This window comes from Mizuhopecten yessoensis, unplaced genomic scaffold (assembly GCF_002113885.1).
Source record: "Mizuhopecten yessoensis strain PY_sf001 unplaced genomic scaffold, ASM211388v2 scaffold4301_1, whole genome shotgun sequence".
In the NCBI taxonomy this organism is placed as follows: Eukaryota; Metazoa; Mollusca; class Bivalvia; order Pectinida; family Pectinidae; genus Mizuhopecten; species Mizuhopecten yessoensis.
In genome coordinates, this window is record NW_018405476.1 from 545,385 (window position 1) to 566,457 (window position 21,073).

The following is a 21,073-nucleotide window of genomic DNA, read 5'->3' on the forward strand; positions in this document are numbered from 1 at the left end:
TAAAAAATCTTCTTCTCAAGATCCAGATATGGTAGAATCAAATACTCTTCATAGATGGAAGGGTCTAAGATGCTTTGAATTACTAAAATTGTGAATTTCATGACCATGGGGTCTCACATTTCCCCCTGGGGAGGGGGTAAACTTTACTATAGGTTATATAGGGAAATCACATTTTGGACATGCATTTGTTTAATTTCCATTGGAATTAATTCAAACTTGGTTAGCATTATCAGTATTGGATAGCAGTTTGATGGTTTGCACATATCAGCCCTGACTGACCCCCAGGGGCTGATGGGTGGGGCCAACAATGGTCAAATTGACTGAAATTTCAAAAATCTTCTCAAGATGTAGGTATGGTAGAATCAAGTACTCTTCATAGATGGAAGGGTCTTAAGGTGCTTTACCAAAATTCAGCTGACTGACAGAACCACTATTTGTACATAGTACATTTACTACGCAGGTCTTATTTCACACTACTTTTGCATTACATGTAGTTCAAGTTACCTTTGTTAGAAAATTATTTCTTTTTCATTTGGCAACATCGATAACATCAGTTTTTACATAACTCAAGTGACCGTTAAGGCCCATGGGCCTCTTGTTTAGCTCACCTAGCACGAAGGGCCAAGTGAGCTTACGCCATGGTGCTGCGTTCGTCGTCTGTCATGCGTCACCTTTATACTTCAAACAACTTCTTCTGAATAACAAAGAGCCCCAGGCTGATGATATTTGGTTAGTATCATGCTGGGATGAAGGGCTCCCACGCATGTACAAATGGGCAAAGGTCACAGGGGTCAGATATGGCCAATAACATGCTGGGGTGAGGTACTACATGTACCAAGTTTGTTCAAATGAATAACCTTTACACATATTCAAGGTCACAGGGATAATTTGTCTTAAAAACGCTTTAAAACGAATTCTTCTGAATTACCAAAAAGTCTAGGGTAATATTTGGCCATAAGCTGTGATGCTGGGATAAAGGGCTTTAAATTTGTTTTAATGGATAACCTAGGCCGATATTCAATGTCACAGGAGTCAATGTATGAATAAACAAAAGGACCAGGATGATGGTATTTCGGCCAGTATCATGCAGGGATAAAGGGCTATAAAGTTTGTTAAAATGAATGACCTTTGCCCATATTCAAGGTCACAGGGGTCAAATATATTGAAATTTTTCAAAGACTTCTTCTGAATAACTAAAGCATCTAGGGTATTGCTTGTTCATGTGAATGACCTTGACACACTTCCATGGTCACATCTGATCCATAGTGCATAAATCTTTAAATGTCATCTTCTCAATAAACAAAATGTATAGGGTGGTGATATTTGGCAAGTTGTATTCTGGGATGAAGGGCTATAGAGTTTGTTCAACTCAATGTCCATGTTTGACTTTCAAGGTCACTGGGGTCAAATGTGTTTAAATCGTTTTACAGGTTCTTCTGAGTGACTTTAAGTCAAAACACTGATATTTTGCCTATGACTTTATTTTAGTTCACTTTTAAGGTTACAACTGTGAAATTAATACCAGGTGAGTGATGCAGGCCCATTGGGCCTCTTGTTTAAAGCATTTTACAGTGAGTATCATGTTAATGTGACATGCATCATGACAGTATATATTGGGTGTGTTTCCAAGAGGTAGTCAAGTAGTGATGCTCCCTTCCTTGCCATGTCTTCCTGAATTAAGACATATGTTAATGGTGATGCTTTCTGTGATAGCCCACAACAATTTGAATGGTTCGTTTGATAATCCCAATGTCTTCCTATTTTAAAACTTTATTTTTATTAAATAATGTCAATGCAAAATCAAAGTCGGACCGTCAAAATCCAAGAAGAATTAATTGAACATCTTTGTGACGTTTTAAATTCACTCGCCAAAATATCGTGCAAAACATAACGGCGGTGTGCGACGCATAAATGTTTGTGTTGCCTCTTTTTCCATGTTAACAATATAGCCTGAAAAAGTCTAGCATTTAGGGTAAGCCAAAATAAATGATGTAATACATATACGTATATTATCACAAAATAGAGACACAAATGGTAATTATCAAATGTATTTATTCAGTTAATATGATTAAGGCCAATACTGAAAATATATAAGTAAATCAATGTACGTAAGGCAAACAGATTAGCAAGGAAGGAAGTTTGATGTTGAAAACTTGAGATGAACCCCAATCAAGTTTGTTGAGGTTTCCCTGGGTCCAAAGCTACATAATCGAGAATGTCAAACAGAACAGACCAATTTAAGACTCAGCCTTTCATTGAAGATGTCTCTGCATACATGTTGTGGAATAACGCATTTTGAACAGGGAGAACATTTACTTGATATGAATATTGCAATATGTCAGATAGATAAAGCAGTGGTACAGGGACATTGTTATGTAAAGAAGGGCACGGCAATATCGTAATTCCTGTTACATACCATTACTATTGTTACAGCATCTACAGAACTTCCAACTACATAAGGAGAATAGTCTTGCAAGCCGAGTGCATGATGAGGTATGTTGTGTTTACTTATATAATGGAATATATGGTTTAACTGTTCGAATGAAATGAAAATAGATTTTTTTTATTTGTAGGAGTTCTGTTTGTGCTAAATTAAATTAAAATGACGTAAATATGGTGCTTAAAGTACTAAATAATACCGATGATTGCTAAATCAATCGTGTAAGCTATCTTTGAAACATCAAGTCGTCTGTGAAGACCTCTAAGTACTGCAGCTCGGCTTGTAGTCCGAATTATTCTGACGTTTTATCGACTTTTTTCATATCGGTCTGTCGTCGATTAACGTCAGAACTCCGAAAGATCTATTCATTATGCACGAGATGAACATACATAACATGCCTCAAACAACAAATACATTCACTGAAAACATATTTTTTCAAACTTTCTCTGTTTTACTCTAGTTTTTAGGTCACCTGAGCTTTAGCTCAAGTGACCTATTGCTATCCGTTTTCGTCCGTCGTCGTCCGTCGTCCGTTAACATTTTGCATTTCAAACTTAAAGTCAAGTTCTGTTGGGCCGATTGAACTGAAACTTTGTAGGAATGATCAGCTCTTGGTCCTGACAAAGTGTTGTTATTTTTTGGGTCGATCAGAAATCCACTATGGCCGCCACGGCCGCTATTTTGAAATCCTATTTCAAACTTAAAGTTAAGTTCTGCCGGGCCGATTGAAGTGAAAGATGGTAGGAATGATCGCCTCATAGTCCTGACAAAGTGTTGTTATTTTCCGGGTCGATCAGAAACCCAATATGGCCGCCACGGCCGCTATTTTGAAATCCTATTTCAAACTTAAAGTTAAGTTCTGCTGGGCCGATTGAACTGAAAGTTGGTAGGAATGGTCGCCTCATGGTCCTGACAAGGTGTTGTTATTTTTCGGGTCTTTCAGAAATCCAATATGCCCGCCACGGCCGCCATTTTGAAAAACTATTTCAAACTTAAAGTCAAGTTCTGCTGGACCGATTGAACTTAAAGTTTGTAGGAATGATAGACTCATGGTCCTGACAATATGTTGTTATTTTTCGGGTCGTTCAGAAATCCAATATGGCCGCCACGGCCGCCATTTTGAAAAACTATTTCAAACTTAAAGTCAAGTTCTGCTAGGCCGATTGAACTGAAACTTTGTAGGAATGATCAGCTCTTGGTCCTGACAAAGTGTTGTTATTTTTCGGGTCAATCAGAAATACAATTTAGCTGCCATGGCCGCTATTTTGCTACCAAATTCTAATAGGCCGATCTCACTTAAAATTGGTCTAGGAATGATCAGCTCATGGTCCTGACAAAGTTAAGTTAACATTATACTATTTTTTACTCAAATTGGTACATATTTCAACAACAAAAATAATACTGTAGACTCAGGTGACCGTTAAGGCCCATGGGCCTCTTGTTTTGATAGCCCCGCCTTCTAATGCCGCGTGACTCAAATCTCGCCGGCCTATGTCATACCGTTGGGAAATACCTTCGGTAACGCGAGATCTCGTCAAGTCATGTGACATTGCTCATGGCCTAACTTCCATTAAAAACATGGGTTGGTATAGAAAACGTTGGAAAATACTTTTCGCAATGATCTTTGAAACATGTTATTGATACCACCTAGTGCATAATGAATAGATCTTTCGATCCATGTGCGACATGTGTGTGAAAGTGACGATTTGTTTCTAAATTATCAGTTTGAAGTGCGCTCGAAACATATCCGAACAGTTCTACATTTCTTACATTGGTTTCCTGTGCGATACACAGTGCAATAGTTTTATGCACACACACAAGGTATTAATAGGAACAGTCCTTCAGGATCTCTTGATACCTTTTACCCACTGTCAGCCATCATTATCCCTTAGGTCTGGTCAAGAATCAATGCTGTTTTCCAAAATCTCGTACTTTGATGCAAAAAAAAGTAGAGAACATGCTAGGCGCTTTCATGAAGGTTTGGAAACTTGCCGTTTTGGACTGCAACGTAGATGCTGTCAATCATTGTGATTTTGAATAATAAATAATCGCAAGGTATGCGACAAGGAAAAAGGAAAAGCCTGTGTAAAATATAAATATTGATAGGAATAGTCCTTCAGTATGTGTTAAAGCTTATTCTTACCCACTGTCAGCTATCATTATCGCTTAGGTCTTCCGAAATTTCGTATTTTGACATAGAAAGTAGAAAAAAGTTGACCGTATTCAGGAAGGTTTGAAAACTGCTGCTTGATAGTTTTTCAACGTAGGTATGTTCAACTTGATTCTGTCAATAATTGTGGTTTTGCATCATAAATAATCACAAGGTATACGACAAGGAAAAGCCTGTGTAAAATGTAGGAAGTTAATGTTGCAAGCCAAATAGAGTAAGTCTTGACTGATTCTACTTAAACAACTCATCAGGGATACTACAGTTTCTTTGAAATAGAAATCCACACCTGAAGTGTTTTACAACCTGAAGAAATAAGCAGAAACGGGAAAGGTGACTGTAAAATGCTTCCCAACGTTACTAACGTTCCGGATACCTGAGGTTATGTCCAACCTTGAAACTGAAAGTCCACCTCCACATATATCCTTTAACCAAGTTGAGCCCATATTGCAGCTTAAAAGGTTACCACCGTGTATAATAACAGTTCGGGATCCATATTAGATGCTTATTACAAGTTAAAAAATGATTTAAAGTGCGTTTATCTCGCTAAGTTATTGCATACCTTTGTCTGAATTGCTTTGATTCAGGTTGAAACTCTAGCCGACCTATCAAGGCATTGGAAGGGTTCAAGAAAACAATGGCAACAGAAGAGAAAATGCTTACTGAAAGTAAGTTCTGTAGTTTTTAACTCTTCCAAGAAATGGAAAGAAAGCTTGTTTAAATCTGAAGATTGGAAGTAAGAGGATAACGCCCTCGATGTCATAATGATTATATATGCATGGTAATTATCCCGGCAGTGTATGTTTAACTCGCCTAGTCGGAGAAATGTGTGTGTCAATGTTCATATGGAGTATTAGCAATGTGCTGAACCATATTTTCATATTTAACCATTTCACCACTGTAGACCATAATGGACTCCTCCAGATCAATATATGGTAGAGTCTACTAAAGTTATCTAGGGGTGAAAGGGTTAAGGGGCAAAACATATCTTAACTGGACTTGGTTAATTTGTTTGAGTTTGGTTTTACAGTGCAATGGATGCTTTTCGGCAAATTGATATCTTGTACAGTAATAAAGCAAATTTGTTTAATTGTATTGCTTATCTGATTAACTGGCTATTGGGTTAAATAATAAAGTGTTTTCATTGTCACCGAAGTACACTTACTGTGTATCTTTTAATTCGTGTTCTTAAATAAACTGTCAGCTCTGTATAAAGGTATAATTTTATCTTTTGTTTTGTTTTATAGTGTAGAAATACTATTTTAATTACTTTTCCTTAAGATGGATGCGATTCAGATCACCCTGCTCATGGAGGAACTACTACATGCACGTAAACTGTCTAAGGACATTATCCATGATCTCGGAACACTCCACAGCATAACCAGGCAAAATGCAGAGGTATGAGTACTCTGCTTTTTACAGTAATACGCTTATGATAAATCAGCCAATTTAACAGAGATTATGATCTCTTTATAAATATCTGAGGCGAAATGTTTTATGCCCTTTTAGGAAAATTGATAAAAGGATCATCGCTTTGTCATTACGTGCATATGTGGGCTCTATACGTTCCCATCCTTAATGACTTTTAAACAAAATTACCATATTATTACCACTTCCAGAAATTAAGTTTATATTTACTCAATTATATAGTAAAATTGAGTTGTACACCTGATAAGAGTTTAATTGTCATCAATCAAGGTTAAATGGTCCTAGTTCACACTTGACCAGTTGAGGAGGTTATATCTTTACGATCGCCCACTTACTTTGTTTTATATCTCGCCTGCGACGGATGTCACGACGATGAGACATAAATGTGGCTTTCCCGGCGGCGACGGTAGCTCTTCTCCGTTACGACTTGCGTTAAGCTGTGTTGTATGATGTATTATATCCTAGAATTAAAATTGTAAAGTTAAAATGATTTTTTCTTGTCTGATTAAGCCTTCAATTTAAACAGTCTTCGTGTTGTTATGAAGAAACATTGCACATCGTAATAGGTCTACTATTGTAAACGAATGAACAGATGTCTGCTGCTAAAATTGCCCAAAACGCTCAATCAAAAAAGACAACTTATACCTTATATTTATATTGATATCGAAAGAAGTTATATTCATCCTGTTAATTTTGTTATTTCGGTAAAAAAATGATTGCGACATATTGTTGGTTTAACGATTTACTACAACAATAGGAAGTAGGAATTATTTAAATTTCGGGATTGTTGCAGATTCAGCATCGATGGTGTGAACTCGTTATTCAACACAAGTTGAGAAAATATTACGGAGATATAAGACATTTCCTTGTCCGTCATCAGGTAAGTTGATGTATACTTACCCCATAATAAGCATAGGTAAAGAATAAAATATTTCAAATTGGAACTTTCCCTTTCCTGAGAGTAACATTCAGGCTTCCTCGTCTTTGGTGCTTTCATTTATTCACAAGATTGCTCCAAATGAGATTTCCGTGTTACATGTCAAATGCTTATGGCAAAATGTATATTTTGTTGAATATATTGAAGAGGACTGGACTGGTAGTAAAAACCTTGCTTAGTCCTTCCATTTCGCATTCAGACATATCGATGATATTCTTTCTTTCTTTCAATCACAAGATAATTTATTCACCTCCTCGATCGTTTATATCCACTTGAACTTCAATTGATTATACATCAGCCGTTGCCTCTATCATTACTTACTACATGACGAACATAGACGGCCTGTAATGTATTGCTGTACGATAAGCGTGACGCTTTCTATTTCCCTACGTTGATTATTCATTTCTTGATTTTATTTTATTTCGGTATTCATGAGCTTGCTTTGAATTAATATAATGATGTCTGTGACAAATGTCCACTGCGGACAAACACACGTTACACAGGGTTTTGAAAGATGGTGGTTGGTGAGTAGCATGTGAAAAGGTTGATGTTTGCCATCATGATATAATTGAGAACTATTCTATTTCTGTGCACGTGAGGATCAATGCTTTTGGTTATTCTCATTAGTCTGTCTTGAGGTTTCGTTGTCTCTACCCTGGTTCACAATTGCAGAATGTGACATTACTATCATTTAATATAGATATAAAGCACAGGTATCGTCGATGAAACAAAAGTTTAATGTTTTCCTTTTTTATACGCCCGTCAAATTTGACGGGAGTATTATGGTACGGCGTCGTCCGTCCGTCCGTCCATCCGGCTTAAACTTTTGTTTGTCTGGCAATCTCCTCCTACTTTTTTCAATGGATCTCTTTTGAAACTTTGTATACATTATAATCATGATATGAAGTTGTGACTCCCTTAAAAGAATTTGTTGATTCGACTCCTACATTTTTTGATGGATTTCTTTGAAACTTAGTAGGCTAAATAATCATGAGATGTTGTTGTGTTTCCACGAAAAGTTTTGCAAAAGTTTTTGCCCTTTGTTTATTTCAGTAATTGATTTTTGTCTAGCGATCTTCTCCAACATTTTCCAATCGATCTATTTGATTTAATCATGAAGTCAGCTTGTGTTTAATGAGTTGGAGACTAACCTCTGATTACCTGTATTCAATAAAATATAAACAAGGTCCCTTAAAAGTAGATTTTGAGTCTTCAATGTGAGCATTTGGCTTTAATTTCCACTGTTCAGCTTCAACTATTTTCATGTACTGGTACATGCATGTAAAGAAAACATAAGATTCATAGAAAAGTGCTCAAATGTCTTCATTCCTTGAGGTATTTTGATTGAACTTAAAACATCTTGAAGGGCTATGACATCTAGGATCAATAACAAGGTTACCATTTACTATATTTTGTAAGTCATTGTTAGCTATCTAGCGACTTCGTCAAACTTCCTTTGGCATCATTTGTTTTGTATTGATCAAAGGTGAATAATGAAGGGTCTGTATCACTTGCCATGCCTTAAGTTGTTTTACAACAATAATTGCAATTATGGAACAAGTTATAAACAACATAAATAGCACAGAGGGGTTTTCAAGTGTAATGTTATGGAGAACTAGAAAATCTAGAGGTAGGTTTTCCCATGCCTTTTCACATTTAAGTTAAAAAAATAAACATTAACTTAGTTGTGAAAGGTGAGTGTTGTAGCGTTATAGCATCACAGCTTACCACTCTTAGAATGATGCAATTCGTATCTCAATGTAAGAAAGTATATAACACTATATGGCATTCGACGGGCGTATATTGTTCCGCACCGCGGTACTCTTGTTCATTTTTATCTAAGTTTCTCGATTTTCATTTCAAATTACGGATTTTTTTACAAGGGTAATCTTCTCCTGATTTCTCTCTGACGTTCAGGACCAATATGAGATTTTAGGACTTGCTGAATTTTACTGTGGATGTGATTGTTTGTTAGTTTGTTTATGTTTAACGGCCCATCCACGGCTGTGGTCATTTAGGGCCATGGTGTTTTATTTATTTATCTTATTTTTTTTAACAAACATGTGAGTAGCGAAGATAAAATCAGATAAAATGGTTCATTTTAGAAGCATTCGCATTGTATGTGTAGATAATAAAAAATAAAAAGGGGGTTAAAATAATAAAAGAGATAACGAATAGATGATATGGAATATGTGATATATATATAACGTCAAAAGGGGTAAGGTGGGTTAAAAGACATCAGAGTCTATAAAATAGACCGATGTCTTTCAAATAGTTAAATAATGCCTTCGAGTCCACGGAACTGAAAAGAGTTTTCATTTCCGGAACTCGAAAGTAGTTATCACGAATGTGTTTAAAATCGGAACATTCTATTAAAAAATGTTCCACTGTAAATGGAGTGTCACATGCGTGGCATGAAGGTAGATCTTCTCGTTTTAAAAGGTACGAATGAGTAGGATATGTGTGCCCAGTACGGAGCCGAGCGAGGACAACTTCCTCTCTACGATCTTTCCGACTGGGAATAGATGTTTTAAGTTTCGGTTGTATTTTAAAAAGTTTGTTGGTGGTCTCGAGAGACCAGCGTTTCTGCCATTCATTTTGAATGGCTGTACGAATAGTAGGTTTAAAATCTGTGTATGGTAGTTTGATATTTGTTTGTTCGAGATTCAATTCATTTTTTGCTTCCCTGTCAGCAAATTCGTTGCCTTTATTTCCGACATGGCTCGGAATCCATGTCGGAAGTTATTTTTAGACTTTTTTAAGATACGAGATATTCGAAGAGCAAGGTTTTGTACGAGTGTGTTTTTAGGATCTCGTAACTGTAAACTCTGAAGGACAGATAGAGAGTCTGAACAAATAATTGCCTTTTTAATGTGATTGTTACATTTTATCTAAATGTCATTCTACTACATCGGGATAACCAGAGATGTCAAGAGAGACAACGCAAATTAGAAAACAAAACATGTATGGGTAAAAAAAAAGAGGTTCCAGGATTTGCAATGAGGGCAGAAGATCAATTCATGTTTTGTTGCGTCATAATTTGATAAAACAAACCCCTAAGCAAAAAAAAATCGAATTAACAATGCAAACTTCAAATGCTATTTAGAAAGATCAATGAACATGTTCGGATTCATTTCAGTCATTAAGTATATTAAGCACCGTCAGGTATATCGAGAGTTAAAATTCCAAATAAGACTGCATTGGAATAAGAAACAAAACAGATGGATGATACGTTTAGAAACAGGCTTTTCGGAAAGTACACCTTATTGAACCAACTTCCGGTTAGCGGTAGTTTTGGTTGAGCTTTCATTTAGGTATTTTGCGGGTCCACACCTTGATTGCCAACCTTAAAACAGTCAAACGAAATGTCGCCAACATATCCGTCTTTAGCTATTACGCTTTTTGATAGTTAAAACAGGGTATAGCTCTGTAAAATACCGAATTACGTATATTGTTATAAGGCGCGCAGCAGAGATAAACCAAAATGTCGACCGACATACTAGTATATCTCAAGATTAGATATAGCAGGTATTTTTTTCATGATACAAGATAACATATCTTAACCTGCATGACGACTTTCAATATCAATATATAAAACTCTTAGGCGCCAAATTAGGAATCTCTGGTTTGTCAATAAACTGCTTTTCTTTGAATTCATTGAACCAAAACAGCTACATGTATTTATGCAAATACCCTCTGAAAAGTTCTCAGATGTAAAAGATTCATATCTATTTAAAAGTGTCATAGTTTTGCGTTTTAAAGGCATATTGATGACACTAATATAGTATAGGTGATCTTCAAGGGGTCCCATTCACACAAGGAAGTGTTTCTATTTCTCAATTTAAAATTCAACAAAGATATTCTTGACGTATTTTGAAGACAAAAACATAATAAGAACAGTAGCACGTCAAGGTTCAAGACCCATGTGACTTGTGTTGAAATATATTTTAAGTCAGACATTTTCTGAATTTCCCCTTATAATCGGAATATATTTGACCAAAACAAGGGCGACATATTATACAGCTATACAAATACGCACAACCTCAGTCGCCTCTAAGATACATTAGGTTCATTTTTGTGAATCAGTATTAAATTTAACGTTTTTTAAGTTTAAATATTCGAGATGTCTCCTTTTAAATGTAAAGATGTGGTTGAGCAACAATTGTCTTTCTCAGACATTACAAAGACATCAGTAAACTAGTTTGAATAGGCAAAATTTTCAATTACGTATGGTACTGAAATGTTCTCCATTATGTTTGCAATCATTTCGGATGTTTAATCTTACCGAACAAGTGGTATTGTTCGTTTTGGAAGGGAGGGACAAGAGAGATTTCAACTACAAATAATGGAATAGATAAAAAAAAAAAAAAAAAAAAAAAAACACGCTGTTATTACCATACCATTTAAAACATCATAACTTTAAGTTGTAGGTGCGTGCGTATGTAATGCTTTCAGTTTAAACAAATGTAATCTCCATTGTTATTTGTCTGTTTCAGGCGATGGGAGTTTATCTATACGGAGAACTTATGATATCAAGAGACAAAGAACAGAAATTGCTGGCAATGGAGGTATTCGAACAACTAAACACCGACATGGAACCTGACCCGCTTAAATCTGTACGAGCTATGCTATATGGTTAATAAAAACGATTACTGACGTAGATCTGTGTTTCATCTTGAGTGCTATATCTTCATGTCACGGATTATAGCTTTTCTAGCAGAACCGACAGAAATCTCTGAATACAGGACATTGCTCACAAGTTAACTTCAGGAAGTGTTAACGATTACATATTTACAAATCTGAGTGATGTTCCACAAGAGCTAGTGTTGTAAACATCGTTGTATTGAGGCACTGATAAGTTCCTTTTGAATATCTATGACAAAAACGTTAACAAATCATCACCGAAGTACGACTCCTCGAAAAACGTTATTAACAAATCATCCCCGAGGCATGCCTCCTCCAAAAACGTTATAAACAAATCCTCCCCGAAGTATGACTCCTCCAAAGACGTTATTAATAAATCATCCCTGAAGTATGACTCCTCTAAATACGTTATTAACAAATCCTCCCCGAAGTATGACTCCTCCAAAAACGTTATTAACAAATCCTCCCTGAAGTATGTCTCCTCCATAGGTGTTATTAACAAATCCTCCCCGAAGAAGATTCCTCCAAAGACGTTAAGTATGACTCCTCCAAAAACGTTATTAACAAATTCTACCCGAAGCATGCCTCCTCCAAAGGCGTTATTAACAAATCCTCCCTGAAGTATGACTCCTCAAAAAACGTTATTAACAAATCCTACCCGAAGCATGCCTCCTCCAAAGGCGTTATTAACAAATCCTCCTCGAAGTATGACTCCTCCGAAGGCGTTATTAACAAATCCTCCCCGAAGTATGACTTCTCCAAAGACATTATTAACAAATCCTCCCCGAAGTATGTCTCCTCCAAAGGTGTTTTTAACAAATCCTACCCGAAGTATGACTCCTCAAAATACGTTATTAACAAATCCTCCCCGAAGTATGACTCCTACAAAGGTGTTTTTAACAAATCCTCCCCGAAGTAGACTCCTCCTAAGACGTTATTCATAAATCCTCCCTGAAGTATGACTCTTCCAAAGACGTTATTAATAAATCATCCCTGAAGTATGACTCCTCTAAATACGTTATTAACAAATCCTCCCCGAAGTATGACTCCTCCAAAAACGTTATTAACAAATCCTCCCTGATGTATGTCTCCTCCATAGGTGTTATTAACAAATCCTCCCCGAAGAAGATTCCTCCAAAGACGTTATTCATAAATCCTCCCTGAAGTATGACTCCTCCAAAAACGTTATTAACAAATCCTACCCGAAGCATGCCTCCTCCAAAGGCGTTATTAACAAATCCTCCCTGAAGTATGACTCCTCCAAAGGCGTTATTAACAAATCCTCCCTGAAGTATGACTCCTCAAAAAACGTTATTAACAAATCCTACCCGAAGCATGCCTCCTCCAAAGGCGTTATTAACAAATCCTCCTCGAAGTATGACTCCTCCGAAGGCGTTATTAACAAATCCTACCCGAAGTATGACTCCTCCTAAGACGTTATTCATAAATCCTCCCTGAAGTATGACTCTTCCAAAGACGTTATTAACAAATCCTCCCTGAAGTAGACTCCTCCTAAGACGTTATTCATAAATCCTCCCTGAAGTATGACTCTTCCAAAGACGTTATTAACAAATCCTCCCTGAAGTATGACTCCTCAAAAAACGTTATTAACAAATCCTACCCGAAGCATGCCTCCTCCAAAGGCGTTATTAACAAATCCTCCCTGAAGTATGACTCCTCCAAAGGCGTTATTAACAAATCCTCCCTGAAGTATGACTCCTCAAAAAACGTTATTAACAAATCCTACCCGAAGCATGCCTCCTCCAAAGGCGTTATTAACAAATCCTCCCTGAAGTATGACTCCTCCAAAGGCGTTATTAACAAATCCTCCCTGAAGTATGACTCCTCAAAAAACGTTATTAACAAATCCTACCCGAAGCATGCCTCCTCCAAAGGCGTTATTAACAAATCCTCCCTGAAGTATGACTCCTCCAAAGGCGTTATTAACAAATCCTCCCTGAAGTATGACTCCTCAAAAAACGTTATTAACAAATCCTACCCGAAGCATGCCTCCTCCAAAGGCGTTATTAACAAATCCTCCTCGAAGTATGACTCCTCCGAAGGCGTTATTAACAAATCCTCCCCGAAGTATGACTCCTCCAAAGGTGTTTTTAACAAATCCTCCCCGAAGTATGAATCCTCAAAATACGTTATTAACAAATCCTCCCCGAAGTATGACTCCTCCAAAGGTGTTTTTAACAAATCCTCCCCGAAGTAGACTCCTCCTAAGACGTTATTAATAAATCCTCCCTGAAGTATGATTCCTCCAAAGACGTTATTAACAAATCCTCCCCGAAGTATGACTCCTCCAAAGGTGTTTTTAACAAATCCTCCCCGAAGTATGAATCCTCAAAATACGTTATTAACAAATCCTCCCCGAAGTATGACTCCTCCAAAGGTGTTTTTAACAAATCCTCCCCGAAGTAGACTCCTCCTAAGACGTTATTCATAAATCCTCCCTGAAGTATGACTCCTCCAAAGACGTTATTAACAAATCCTCCCTGAAGTATGACTCCTCCAAAAACGTTATTAACAAATCCTACCCGAAGCATGCCTCCTCCAAAGGCGTTATTAACAAATCCTCCCCGAAGTATAACTCCTCCAATGCGTTATTAACAAATCCTCCCTGAAGTATGACTCCTCCAAAAACGTTATTAACAAATCCTCCCCGAAGCATGCCTCCTCCAAAGGCGTTATTAACAAATCCTCCCCGAAGTATGACTCCTCCAAAGGCGTTATTAACAAATCCTACCCGAAGTATGACTCCTCCAAAAACGTTATTAACAAATCCTCCCTGAAGTATGACTCCTCAAAAAACGTTATTAACAAATCCTACCCGAAGCATGCCTCCTCCAAATGCGTTAACACATCCTTCTCGATGTATGACTCCTCCGAAGGCGTTATTAACAAATCGTACCCGAAGTATGACTCCTCCGAAGGCGTTATTAACAAATCCTACCCGAAGTATGACTCCTCCTAAGACGTTATTCATAAATCCTCCCTGAAGTATGACTCTTCCAAAGACGTTATTAACAAATCCTCCCTGAAGTAGACTCCTCCTAAGACGTTATTCATAAATCCTCCCTGAAGTATGACTCCTCCAAAGGCGTTATTAACAAATCCTCCCTGAAGTATGACTCCTCAAAAAACGTTATTAACAAATCCTACCCGAAGCATGCCTCCTCCAAAGGCGTTATTAACAAATCCTCCCTGAAGTATGACTCCTCCAAAGGCGTTATTAACAAATCCTCCCTGAAGTATGACTCCTCCAAAAACGTTATTAACAAATCCTCCCCGAAGCATGCCTCCTCCAAAGGCGTTATTAACAAATCCTCCCCGAAGTATGACTCCTCCAAAGGCGTTATTAACAAATCCTACCCGAAGTATGACTCCTCCAAAAACGTTATTAACAAATCCTCCCTGAAGTATGACTCCTCAAAAAACGTTATTAACAAATCCTACCCGAAGCATGCCTCCTCCAAATGCGTTAACACATCCTTCTCGATGTATGACTCCTCCGAAGGCGTTATTAACAAATCGTACCCGAAGTATGACTCCTCCGAAGGCGTTATTAACAAATCCTACCCGAAGTATGACTCTTCCAAAAACGTTATTAACAAATCCTCCCCGAAGTATGACTCCTCCAAAGACGTTATTAATAAATCATCCCTGAAGTATGACTCCTCCAAAAACGTTATTAATAAATCCTACCCGAAGCATGCCTCCTCCAAAGGCGTTATTAACAAATCCTCCCCGAAGTATAACTCCTCCAATGACTTATTAACAAATCCTCCCTGAAGTATGACTCCTCCAAAAACGTTATTAACAAATCCTCCCCGAAGCATGCCTCCACCAAAGGCGTTATTAACAAATCCTCCCCGAAGTATGACTCCTCCAAAGGCGTTATTAACAAATCCTCCTCGAAGTATGACTCCTCCAAAGACGTTATTAATAAATCCTCCCTGAAGTATGACTCCTCCAAAGACATTATTAACAAATCCCCCCCGAAGTATGACTCCTCCAAAAACGTTATTAACAAATCCTCCCCGAAGCATACCTCCTCCAAAGGCGTTATTAACAAATCCTCCCCGAAGTATGACTCCTCCAAAGAGGTGATTAATAAATCCTCCTTGAGGATTGACTCCTCCAAAGACATTATTAACAAATCCTCCCCGAATCATACCTCCTCCAAAGGCGTTATTAACAAATCCTCCCTGAAGTATGACTCCTCCATAGGCGTAATTAACAAATCATCCCCGGAGTATGACTCCTCCATTGACATTTTCTTGGGCAAATGCGGCTTATTCTACAAATATTATTAATACTGAGACATGTATTTAACGAAGTAAACATCTTTTAAAATTATGATGTTTGTGTAACGACGATTGTTTGGGATAACTACAGGTACGTTACTTACTGCGTGGACTAGCTACTGGCAGTGTATTGCCACGGAATAAATTAAACTTATAATCAATATATTTTGTACCCAAAACCCTCCCCTACTACACACCCCCTTCTTTAAAAAACAATGCAATATTTACAATTAATATCCCCCCAAAAATGTCTTGTTATAACTAGGAATCACTCTAGCCCCTCACTCATACCACAAGCGTTCAAGTATCAAAATATTATAAATCATCAAGTATATATCATATAAAAAGCACTTTGGATGAAATGGATACCAACAAATTAATTCTGAAAAAGAAATGTCACTTTTCTAGCAAATAATGTTCTGTGCTTCACTCCATGATGTCTGGGAACACGATTGGTACCTCCTCCTTTGGCTGTCCACGTCCCCTAGTCCTCACATATCCAGAAGGCTGTCCATCAATGATCCGGAATCCCACAACCTCATCCCTACACTGGTAAACAGGAGGGGGATTAATGCCTGCACCCTCCTCAGCCACCTGGCGACGCCGCTCCTGGCTCGCTCCCTCCTGGAGTTCATCTTTCCATTGGGCATCAGTCTCCCTCCTGTGGGGATATATCTTCTATTCTCCGTCACCAGGCCATGGGACTGTTTTGCGGCCTCTCCTGCATCCTCACGGTTCAGTTGATGTTGTCGCATGAAGTGACGGAACAGTTGCTGTTTGTACACGTGTACACGCCCACACCTTCCACACTAAAACTTTTCCAGTTCCGGAAGGTGTAGGGCGTTCCAGTGTGTATATAACTTCTTATACGTTAGGTATACTCTCCCGGATCTGCCACACACTTCCACTGGGCACTTCATCCCCACCTCTGTCCATTTGGCCCTCAAGTCCTGGTCCAGCTCCCCCAGCTCAGACCCTTCCACCATGAGCTCCAACACATCAACCATCCTGAAACAATCTTTAGCACATTTTTTTCCAGGTTAGGTTAATATTATAAAACAACTAATTACCTATATAACAACCTAACAACATTTTAAAAACTATCCAATAGGTCCTGTTCCTGTATAATATTATGGGAAAAATATAACCTTCGGTATATTGATTGTCTTCCCCCCAGGGGACTTCTGGACCTCATATGTCACCCCTGACACCTTCCCAGTAATCTTATAAGGCCCTGTCCATCCCAACCCCAATTTATTGTTTAACCCTGGGGGGTACCAACTCCAAACAAAGTCCCCCTCCTTGTATTCTCTGGGTTTGAACCCTCGGTCATAATGATTCTTCTGCCTCGCTGCTGCCTTTCCTACATTTCCCTTCACAAATCCGAAGGCATCCCTCATACTGTTCTGTAACCATTCCACATATACATTTGGACAGAGCCCACCTTCAGAGTCTGTTGGCCCCCCTACTACAATGTCTAAGGGCAGAGTTATATCCCTTCCCAACATTTACCTGTTTGGACTGCAGCTAGTGCTGCACTGTGCAGTAGCCCTGTATGCCATTATGATATAGGGCAGATGATCATCCCAATCATCGCGGTGTTCATTCACAAACATGGAAAGCATCTGAATTATAGTCCGGTTCAGTCTTTCTACAAGACTATCCGACTGAGGGTGGTATGGAGTGGTTCTATATTTCTGTACTCCCATGTTTTTACAGAGATGTTCGATAAATTCCCCCTCAAACTCAGGACCCTGATCTGTGTGAATCTGACAAGGGACTCCAAACCGACTAAAAAACTCTGTGCATAGTTTGTCTGCGACAGTGAGGGCAGTGCGATCTGCTACTGCATAGGCTTCTACCCACTGTGTGAAATAGTCACTGACTACTATTATGTACTGATTTCCATTACCGGTTTCTCAGAGTTGCTGTCTCCCAGAACCTGCAGTGTCCCCTCCCCACCTACTTGCTCTCTCATTTTAACTGTGCATTGGGGACAATCTCCCCGCTTACATGCCCTATTGGGTTTTCTGGATAAACTGTCTGCATTCTGGTGTTGACTCCCTGGCCTATGCTGGATGTCACAGTCAAACATTTCTATCATGGTTAACCACCTGGTTAGCATCCCCTCTGGGTCTTTGAAATTCTTCAACTAGATAAGTGAAGCATGATCTGTTCTCACGGTAAACCTCCTACCTAACAGGAAATGTTTGAAATGTTTGAGAAAGGTTACCAGTGCAAATAATTCTTTTTGTGTTTAACAATAGTTTTGTTGCGCCCGATTTAGAGTTTTGCTGGCATACGCTATCACCACTTCATCTGCCCCTTGTAATTGTGACAGAACAGCTTCTACCCCTGTGTTACTTGCATCAGTGTCTAATATAAAAGTACTCTGATTATCGGGATAAGCCAAAATGGGTGTTCTTGTTAACCGTCCTTTCAGTTCATTGAACGCCCGAGTACACTCTTCCCCCCACTTAAACCTTTTGCTCTTCTTGGTTAGTTCTAGCAAAGGGGGGACAACTGTGGAAAAGTCGGGAATGAAACGGCGGTAATATCCAGCTAGTCCCAAAAAGCTCCTAACCTCGGAAATGTTCTCTGGCAGTGGCCACTCCGCCACTGCTCTCACTTTCTCCGGGTTACAGCTTATGCCAGCTTCTAACACTACCATGCCCGAGATATTCTACTTCGGTTTGAAAAAAACTGCACTTCTTGGGTTTCAAAGTCTAAAACAATCAAACACCTCTGTAAGATTTGTCATAGCCATCTCAAAAGTTGTTCCAAACACAATAACATCATCTAAGTAACACAAACACTTTGACCACTGTAATCCCCCTAAAACAATTTGCATCATGCGGGAGAATGTTGCGGGTGCATTGCACAACCCAAAAGGCATAACATTGAAGTGGTATAAACCTTTATGGGTAGCGAAAGCTATTTTATCTTTGTCAGTCTCCTTCATCATACACTGCCAGTACCCACTGGCCAAGTCCAGAGTACTGAACCACTTAGCCCCAAACAACGTATCTAGCGCATCCCGATTTAAGGGTAACGGGTAGGCATCCTTCTTGGTCAAGGTGTTAAGCTTACGATAATCCACACAAAACCTTACTGACCTATTACCAGACGCTGTTGTCAGCCGCAGGTTACAGCTTCGCAACTCAGGCCTTCCTACTTTGCTACTGTATACTGCCTGTGTAATAATAGTTACTGAGGAACCCAAGTCCAACAAACACCTTATCTTGGTACCACCAACCAGGGTATCTACAAACAAACTAGGCATAACAGAGTTAAGCATCACCAATGGCCCTTCTCCTCCTGATTAATTTGAGATTGATGAGAATTGAGGAATTAATAAAACACTCACTTCTATTGCCCAAAAGACAATTCCAAAATCCGCTCCAAAACCTACGAAGTTCCTTTTATCTGAAGAATCTTTTAAAACACGCAGTAATCGGGCGGCTGCTCTAAGACGCTAATTCAATTGCCCAACTGCTTCAAACTACAGTGAATTTAAAATTTGGCGGGCAAAGGCTCGGCGATCAATTAAAATTGACAAAAGAAACAGCTGGAGAGAATATGTATCCAAGATATCATCAAACACGTCCTCAAAAAAAGTATGGGATATGATTCGGAAAATAAGTGGGAAAAAGAAAAAGGCAACATCCTCCCACCTCATTAATAAAAACAAAATTTTCTCGTCTATAACTGAAATTGCTGATGCATTTGCAAAAAACATAGCTAAAAACTCATCCCCTTTAAACCACTCCCAAAAATTCCAGTCTTTGAAAAAAAAGAGAGAAAAGAAACGGCTCAATTTCAAATCATCAAACAAAGAAAGTTATAATGAACAATTTACCCTACCAGAACTTGTTGATTCGCTTAGAAAATCACAGGACACTGCTTCAGGTCCTGATGATATTCCATATCAATTTCTAAAGCACTTACCGGACTCTTCACTAACATGCCTTCTTTACATATTCAACCAAGTTTACGCTTCCGGAAAGATTCCCGATTCGTGGAAGAACTCCACAATTATACCTATCCCAAAACCGGGAAAGGATGCTACTGACCCAAACAACTATCGTCCTATCTCTCTGACTAGTTGTGTATGTAAAACTTTAGAACGAATGATAAACACTAGACTGGTTTGGTTTCTTGAGGCCAACGATATAATATCCCCTCTTCAAAGTGGCTTTAGAAATAGAAGAGGGACAAATGACCATCTCATCAGATTAGAGACGTTCATTCGAGAGGCTTTCGCCAAGAAAGAACACCTTGTCGCTGTGTTCTTCGATCTTGAGAAGGCCTATGATACTACATGGCAGTATGGCATCATGAAAGATCTTCACGACCTTGGCGTACGTGGAAACCTTCCCAATTTTATATCTAATTACCTATCAGATAGACACTTCAAAGTCCGTGTTGGTTCAACTTTTTCTGAAACGTCTAAACAGGAAATGGGAGTCCCACAGGGTGGAATCCTATCAGTCACACTGTTTGGTCTTAAAATCAATGATATAGTCAAATGTCTTGGTCAATCAACAGAAGGGTCGTTATTTGTGGATGACTTCTTGATCTGTTACAGATCTAAGAACATGCACACGATAGAACGACAACTTCAACAGAGTTTAAACAAACTACAAAATTGGGCAGACGAAAACGGCTTCAAATTCTCTAAATCCAAAACTGTGTGCATGCATTTCTGTCAAAAACGAAAAGCACACAATGACCCAAATCTAACACTCGATGGCACTAGAATTCCTGTTGTTGAACAGACTAAATTTCTCGGCCTCATTTTTGATTCGAAACTCTCTTTCATACCACATATAAAGTATCTGAAGGATAAGTGTTCCAAGGCGTTAAACATTATACGAGTCCTTTCTCATACTGATTGGGGAGCGGATCGTGAAATGCTTTTGCGCCTATACAGATCACTTATTCGAACAAAACTGGATTATGGTTCTATGGTATACGGGTCAGCGCGCAGTTCGTACCTTCAGATGCTAGATCCAATCCATAACCAAGGGCTACGTCTTGCCCTGGGAGCTTTTCGAACAACACCTGTAAAAAGCCTGTACGTGGAAGCAAATGAACCATCCCTTTATGACAGAAGAATAAAACTTTCATTACAATTTGCAACT

The 21,073-nt window shown here is 38.6% G+C and overlaps 2 protein-coding genes across 4 annotated transcripts in view; both read left to right on the forward strand.

Moving 5' to 3' along the window:
• Positions 1 to 11,654, forward strand: part of LOC110448787 (aminopeptidase O-like) — a 50,003-nt gene extending 38,349 nt beyond the window's left edge. For all 3 annotated transcript variants that reach the window (XM_021495224.1, XM_021495221.1, XM_021495223.1), the window contains exons 12-16: positions 2,434 to 2,493; positions 5,195 to 5,275; positions 5,889 to 6,005; positions 6,829 to 6,915; positions 11,469 to 11,654. In XM_021495224.1, coding sequence (XP_021350899.1) covers positions 2,434 to 2,493; positions 5,195 to 5,275; positions 5,889 to 6,005; positions 6,829 to 6,915; positions 11,469 to 11,612 — 489 coding nt within the window. In that variant the 3' untranslated portion in view covers positions 11,613 to 11,654. The remainder of the gene's footprint in view (positions 1 to 2,433; positions 2,494 to 5,194; positions 5,276 to 5,888; positions 6,006 to 6,828; positions 6,916 to 11,468) is intronic.
• Positions 11,655 to 12,281: 627 nt separating this feature from the next.
• On the forward strand, positions 12,282 to 15,414 carry LOC110448778 (DNA-directed RNA polymerase II subunit RPB1-like). The gene is made up of 3 exons (XM_021495207.1): positions 12,282 to 12,405; positions 13,176 to 13,805; positions 14,723 to 15,414. Exons 1-3 carry the CDS (start codon positions 12,282 to 12,284, stop codon positions 15,412 to 15,414), a joined length of 1,446 nt encoding a protein of 481 aa, XP_021350882.1.
• Positions 15,415 to 21,073: the final 5,659 nt, after the last annotated feature.

Coding starts and splice junctions, on each gene's coding strand:
- LOC110448778 (XM_021495207.1), top strand. CDS start 12,282: ATGCCTCCTCCAAAGGCGTTATTAACAAATCCTCCTCGAAGTATGACT. Junction 12,406..13,175: donor ATTAACAAATCCTCCCCGAA/GTATGTCTCCTC, acceptor ACTCTTCCAAAG/ACGTTATTAACAAATCCTCC. Junction 13,806..14,722: donor GAAGTATGACTCCTCCAAAG/GTGTTTTTAACA, acceptor ACTCCTCCAAAG/GCGTTATTAACAAATCCTCC.